Here is a 6,930-nt window from a genome sequence, read left to right on the forward strand (position 1 = left end):
CTTTCCCTTTTCCTTCTCTCGCTTTATTCCTCCTTCCAGCTAACTCTATCGGAGTTGCGGAACCAGTGACAATGCACAAAGATCTAGTTGCCAAACTTCGCGGCGCATGGCGTGCGAGCCACTAGTGCTCACTAGTGAACGTAGGAATCTAAGATCTCCGCGCAATCTCTTCCCCTTGGTGGAGAACGGATGTCAAGCTTCTCCTACCAACCTTTATTGATCTCCCAACAGAGATCTCCTCCATTGTTTTGACCCTGTCCATCGACGCATCTTGCTGTTAATAGCACCGTGGCCAAATTCACAAAGCAAAGTGGATTTTTTTTTCTCTTTTGAATTTTGCAAACTTTCTATAATGTTTTGATTTTTTTCTTTTGTTTTGTTTCAAAACATGGATTATTTGGAAATGTCTTGTAAATTATTCATGTATTTTTTGTGATTTACTATTATTTTGGCACTGCCAATAACAATGGTTTCTGATGGATACCGTGTGGTATCACCGCCGGATACCGGTATCAAGGTGGATATCGACTGGTATCATAGTAGTACTAATCGGTAACCAATCGGATACTAGTATGACACTGGATAGTGATTAGTATTTTAAGGGTATATTTAGCATTTTAAAAATAGTGTGATGACATGATTGTGGCGGTTTTTGTAATTATGTTTCTTCTTCGCATAAGTCAATCCAATTGATGGATTTGTGGTGTTTAGCCCAACCTAATTTATGAATTGTGTTACTCATTGAAAAATTAGGGAACAGAATATCATCGAAATTAAAATCTTATTTCAAGGGGACAACAAATGATAGATTACCAATAAAAATGTTAAACGTTCAGAGTATCCCCTCTAATTTTCTGATGTTAAAAATGTTAAATGTTAAACCTTGATCCAAATGCAAGAATTTGTTTGTGTACGTGTTCTTAAACATTCAGAGTATCCCTTCTATTTTTCTGATTAGACAGATTCCACCTTTTTTTTTTATCACACAGAATCCACCCTTATTGTTAGGCCTAGGCAACGCAATTATCCTCTATAAAATAAATAAAAGAAATCAGAAAGTACTCAACAAAGTTATTATCCTAAAAAACAAATGCACAATTTCTTTCTTTTAGAGGTCTTTTTTTTTTTCCTTCTTGCAAAAAGTCTTTTGCATAGTTAATTTTGACAAATCTAACCTTATTAACGAATATGTGCAAATTTTATATGATTAGAACTAGACAAAAGAAAATCCCAACACTTTTAAAAACATAAATTGGATTCATGCACTTAGCTTGAACATGTGGAGAGTGTAGCCTAACCCTTTTATGTATTTATAAAAAGTGTAGTGTAAGCTTCCCAGTTTTTTAATGCCATTTACTTGACAATGAGTTGAATTTTTTTTTTCCCACAAATTTTCTTTTTGGTATTAATTAAAGTAGCGAAAATTTTAAAAATCTGTTAAAAAAAAGGACAAGTTACATCGTATTAAAAAGTTATAAAATAGTGAGCCCGACATTATTCTTGTGTATAAGTTGGGGGAATAAAGATGAGTGGTGGAAAAGGAACATTCGGTGGGAAACCCAGCCAAGACAAACCATAAAACATTTTAATTTATTGAAGGCAACATAAGACATAAGGATCTGGATAAATACAGCCTTACAAAAGAATACGTGAATTTATAAAACAATTACAAGGTAAAATATACAGACAATATTGAAACTTAATCTATCATATAAATATATATTTCTAAGATCAGCGCATGTGATCCCAAGCATAAAACCAAAAAGCTATGATTCAAGCTGGGATCACAATCAAAACGTAAAATATTATTTCTCGATGTACAAATATAAAATAACAGGCTGACTGTACAGATCAAGGTCCAAGAAAATTTCAAGAACCAATTTTGATATGAGAAGGGACTTATCTGTCGGGGCTAAGTTGCTCATCACTCTTCTCCAAAGAAATCTGCATGAACATAAACTAGTGTTTGAGCAAAATTTTGCCGTCTAATATAAGATCGTTTTAGTTACTGGACATTGTACTAGGATTCAACTATTCATACAAGACAAGTGATCCTTTGGCAACAAATGGTAATTACAAAAATCCCCTTAAACTATGCTCTTTGCAACACTTTGTCTTCCAATCTTTAAAACGTAACACATGTTAAGTTTTAACCTGAACAATGAAATGTTAACAAAAAAACCCATTTGTTGAGTTTTTTTTAACGGAAATTGACATTTAATTTGTTATTTTTGGGGTATTTTAATAAATCAATGGTTTAAAATTTAGTTTAATTTTAAAACAAATTTAAATTTAAAGTTTTAATTATGTTATATCTATTATTGTTTGAATGTAAGTTAAAAATTTTATAAATCTTTTTTGGTAGAATAAAAAAAAATTTATGAAGTTTTTTTTTGAATATTTAAATTAGTTTAAATTCAAATTAAATTTTAAACCATATAAGTATCAGCATATCCTTAAAATAACCAATTAAATGTCATATTCAGTTAAAAACCTAACGGAGGGGGCTTTTTTTGTTAATATTTCATTGTTCAAGGAGAACGGATGTTACGTTTTAAAGATCAGGAGTAAAGTGTTTCTACGGATATAATTCAGGGAGAATTTTTATAATTTATCCTTATTATAATTAGGATTGATCCCCCTACACTTTGGAGTCATTCTAAGTTTGCCTCTCAAACTTTAAAAACTACTATTTTGCCCTTCGAATTTTGCTTTAGTCTTGCTTAACCCCCTTAGTTAGAATTAATGTTAAAATCAGACGGAAAAAGAAGGTGTTTACTGTGGTCACATAGTATTTTTCCATATGTTTTTAACAGAAATTCTAATAGAAAGACCACGTGATTGCACTACGCCCTTTTTCCTCGTATGTTTTTTAAAAGAAACTCTTAATGGAAATTGCAAAATGACATTAATTTAAAATTCAGGGGGACAAAGTGAGAGTTCTTAAAGTTAAGAGAAACTGAAAATGACCTAAAGTTCAGCGAGACATTAGTAAAATCAATCCCTATTGTTATTGTTATGTTCTAAGCTAGAGTGTAATAGATTGGTAAATCATGGTGTTGTAGTAGAAAAAGTATGCAAAGTTTGATGATGAGGAAAGACGAGCTAAATTACCAAGAGAAGATCCTCATCAGTACCGAAGGATTTGCGGGCTTCCTCAAGGCAATCGGACGAGACCTTAACGTGCTTCCTGCACCATTCATTTTGTTGCTTCCAACATAAGCTAAAAGAAGCTCAAAAAGATAATTGAAAGTAACTAGCTCAAAAGAGTAAAGAGTAACAGACTAATATGTGAAAAGTGATTGTTAATCCATAAGTTCATGCAAGTAAGAACTTAAAAGATGCGACAATGAGAAAAGTTTGCTTGAAAGGTCATACTCATATCCATCTAATTTGATATTACATCATCTGCAATATTTTAGCACATCGGAGTCTTCCTCAGTACTTTTAGCACAATAGATAAAGAAGCAAACTGCGAAACAAATGCAAAAAGTACCTAGCACTGGCAGGATCTCTGATTTCAAACTCATCTGTAAGAGAGTCATAGCCGCATATAATCACATAATGACCTATAAAAAAAAGAACATACGTGACGAATATCGAAATCCATACGAAGCAGACATAAACTAAATACAGAAACATACATTATGGCATGGACTTAAAAACAAATGTAATGAACAAAATTGTTAAGCTTTGACCTAATCAAAATACGAGTTCAAACCAATAATAACGAAAGAAGAGGCGGAGAAGCCAAGTCCGATCACCGTGCGCCTCCGCACGTGGTGTTGGGTCAGTTTTGAACATCAACAGACTTAGTTATATTACATCAAAAAAAGAAGTGTTACTTACCAGTGTAATTAGAATTGCTGCCGGTGAAGTCTGTCATAAATACATCCTTCAACCAAGACTCTTTCTAAATTAGGGCAGATATATTTGAAATTAGCAAATCATATATGTAATCTCTTTCTAGAAAACAAAAGACTTCACAAGAGGGGAAGATGAAAAGGTCAATGACCATACGGTAATGAGTGAATAATTATTTTAATACGAATGTCTTAAAAACTGAAAAAAAAATTAAGGACAAACATAAACTTGCAGAAGAAGAAAAGAGAAAGGTAGAGGAGATTACAAGAGAATTAGACCTAAATTTGTGTTGGTCCACTAGTGCAATTGCAATATATTTCCCAGACAAGATCAAACGAGAAATTTCTTCTCTACTGATTGATCTGCACTGTAAAAGACAACCAAGAGCGTTATAGGTAATATGTTTTTTTATATTTCTTGCAAGTAGATAAGCCAAGATAGTCACAATTTACTATATAATTCAAATACGATTATCTTAAAGGATTACACACTCAAATATATGGTTTATACCTGTATGTTAATTCCAGCTTCCAGTGACTTTTTAAATAACGTATCAACTCGTAAAAGATCATTAGGCAATTGTTCCTGCAACATATACAAACTGAATGTATGAGTTATACAAGGAAGCAAAAAACAAAGGAGTAAATCAACTATGAGAAACCATAAATCTTGGAGAATCCTGCATGAAACAACACCTTAAACAACAAAGAAAAAGAAACGGCAATCAGAATTTCAGTGTCTAGAGACTTTAAGGAGAGTTGTTTTTCAAGATACAGACACATAAATCTTTTGACATAACACAAGAATTTGTTAGTGAGGTATTTTTCAAATACATGACATAGCCACTAAAAATTTCTATGGACAACAGTTAATCACCTTGTAGAAGGTCTCAACAGAATAATTTGGATTTACTCCAAATGTCACTGTGTAGTAGGAAAAACTGACGGAAAATTTCTGCAATATGTATGCCAGATCAACGGTCCAAATGCTGCGCACAAGGTACCAATAATGAGTTCTATAAAAATTTTCCGATATCGTTTTATCTATTAGGGATGGATGCATCAACTATATGCAGAAATGTGGCATTAAGCCAATATTCATATAAAAATGAATAATACTCGACTAAAGTTACCTACAAGTGTGGCATACCGAAATGTGGCCTTAAGCAAATATTCGTAGAAAAATGAATAATACTCGACTATATTCCAAGTTACCAACAAGTGTGGTACCCACAAGACCAGCACAAGGGCTAAACACAAACTCATTTGTTTATTGTTAATTGAACTATCAAGAAAAATAGTTGGTGTATTGTCAAAGCATCGGTCATGTGGTATACTTTCAGGTTTTATGTAACCTAGGCCTTTTAAGACTTTTAAACGATCAAAAAGTTATGTTTACGGGTGTTACTATCCTTAAACTCAAATTGCATGAGAACTATATAATTGACCTCATTTGAGACCATTGATGTATACAGAAATTGAGAAAATGCAAAAGGAAAATGCTCAGATGCTAGTTCAAGACAAGCAAACATAGAGAGAGAGAATGCAAACTAACATACAACCTAAGGCTTGCAATCACCAGACTGACAATTACATCCTTTGAGCAACAAAGATCATGTTTGATAGTTTAACAACTACTTTAAACCGTGAATTTCAATTAATCATGTCCACTAACTACAGCATAAGCAAGAAAGCAAAAACATGACAAAAGTTGGAGCTTCTGTAGGATTTGCTCACTGCTTCGAATAACTTAAGTTGCATCCATATGATAGAGAATGGAAAGTGTGTTAATCTAAATCCAGCAAAATCTTATCCCAAGTCTTTAACATTTCCAAACCAATTTAGGTTTGAAAACTTCTCATTAACCCAAATAAACCAAAATGAGATGCAAATTTGGAAACAATAAGATAATAAAACAAGATGTGAGGATCTTTTTCTTTTTTCCTTTCAGAGAAAGATGGTGAGGACTTGACACACTTAAGCTACCAACAGAATCATGTACCTAGGTTTTCAAGCAATAAATCAAAAGATGCATCCTCGAAAAGAAGTTACATATAGAACAAGGAATCAAAGTTTCAACGAACTACCTCGTAGTGCAGCAAAGCTCAGCGATTGACTTGATGTTGTGGCTGTTGATACCAACAGTTCTGAAAACCATCAGAACACAAGCGAGGCCACAATCCCAATAGTATAACTGATTTATGTGTGGAACCTATAAGCACCATAGTATTCAGCAATTTCACCATTTTGGTAGGTACTTTACTTCAATGGACAAACACGGCAAAGTTCATAATCCCAAATGGGGTATCAGCAAAAGAGACAAGGAAAAAATCACAGTTGACTCACTTCTATAAAACGTGAACGGCACAAGGCAGAACCGCACGATGTGCCATTACCAGAAGGCTGTTCGCGCAGGAAGTATTCAAAGAAACCCAAACGTTCTGTTTCTGATACTCTATCCTCTTCTGCCCTAAAAGCCTTGTTAAACAAGACGTATAAAGGCCACATAGGTGAATGAAATTAGGTACAGTCTCTCACAGCGATACTAAACTCCGGAAGCCAGGTACATAAAAACACAGTCTGAAAGGCTAATTTACTCAGCTAGCTTTGCCTCGAAGATTTCACAAATAGTAGTTAGTTCAACATGTGTATCACTAGAACCTGTTGCAAACAACAAAGAGCAATGAGAATTTCGGCATAAACAACTAAAAGGACATCATTTTGAAAAATGTGCTCCATTCAACTGACACGAGTTAATATTGCCAAGGCATAGTTCATATTGTTATATCCACACTCCACGGGGAATGAATATACAGAAAATTACTGTAATCTAGTAGCATATGGGATAGAACATAGCATTATTTAAGTTAACATATTTCATCATTTACATTGGAAATGAAATTCTATGACATAATTCACAAAGGGGATTAAATAGTAACAAGATTAGTTAAGGAGCCGAAACAAGCTAAAATTTCAATCAAAGTATTCCATATACGAAAAGGCCAAAAAAAAAAAAAAAAAAAAAAAGCACAAACAAAAAAAATTCAAAGGGGAAAAAAACGCCCAA

At 33.3% G+C, this 6,930-nt stretch overlaps 1 protein-coding gene across 3 annotated transcripts in view; it reads right to left on the reverse strand.

The window, feature by feature from the left end:
* Positions 1–1,577: 1,577 nt before the first annotated feature.
* Positions 1,578–6,930, reverse strand: part of LOC21389322 (protein GUCD1) — a 6,061-nt gene continuing 708 nt past the window's right edge. For 2 of the 3 annotated variants that reach the window (XM_024172022.1, XM_024172021.1), the window contains exons 2-10: positions 6,210–6,524; positions 5,951–6,075; positions 4,741–4,852; positions 4,375–4,449; positions 4,130–4,231; positions 3,850–3,913; positions 3,497–3,569; positions 3,115–3,190; positions 1,578–1,944 (exon numbers count right to left, since the gene is read on the reverse strand). In XM_024172022.1, coding sequence (XP_024027790.1) covers positions 1,900–1,944; positions 3,115–3,190; positions 3,497–3,569; positions 3,850–3,913; positions 4,130–4,231; positions 4,375–4,449; positions 4,741–4,852; positions 5,951–6,075; positions 6,210–6,371 — 834 coding nt within the window. In that variant the 5' untranslated portion in view covers positions 6,372–6,524 and the 3' untranslated portion in view covers positions 1,578–1,899. The remainder of the gene's footprint in view (positions 1,945–3,114; positions 3,191–3,496; positions 3,570–3,849; positions 3,914–4,129; positions 4,232–4,374; positions 4,450–4,740; positions 4,853–5,950; positions 6,076–6,209; positions 6,525–6,930) is intronic. The other variant, XM_024172024.1, reaches the window with a different exon arrangement.

This window comes from Morus notabilis, unplaced genomic scaffold (genome assembly GCF_000414095.1).
Source record: "Morus notabilis unplaced genomic scaffold, ASM41409v2 Scaffold1622, whole genome shotgun sequence".
Taxonomy (NCBI): Eukaryota; Viridiplantae; Streptophyta; class Magnoliopsida; order Rosales; family Moraceae; genus Morus; species Morus notabilis.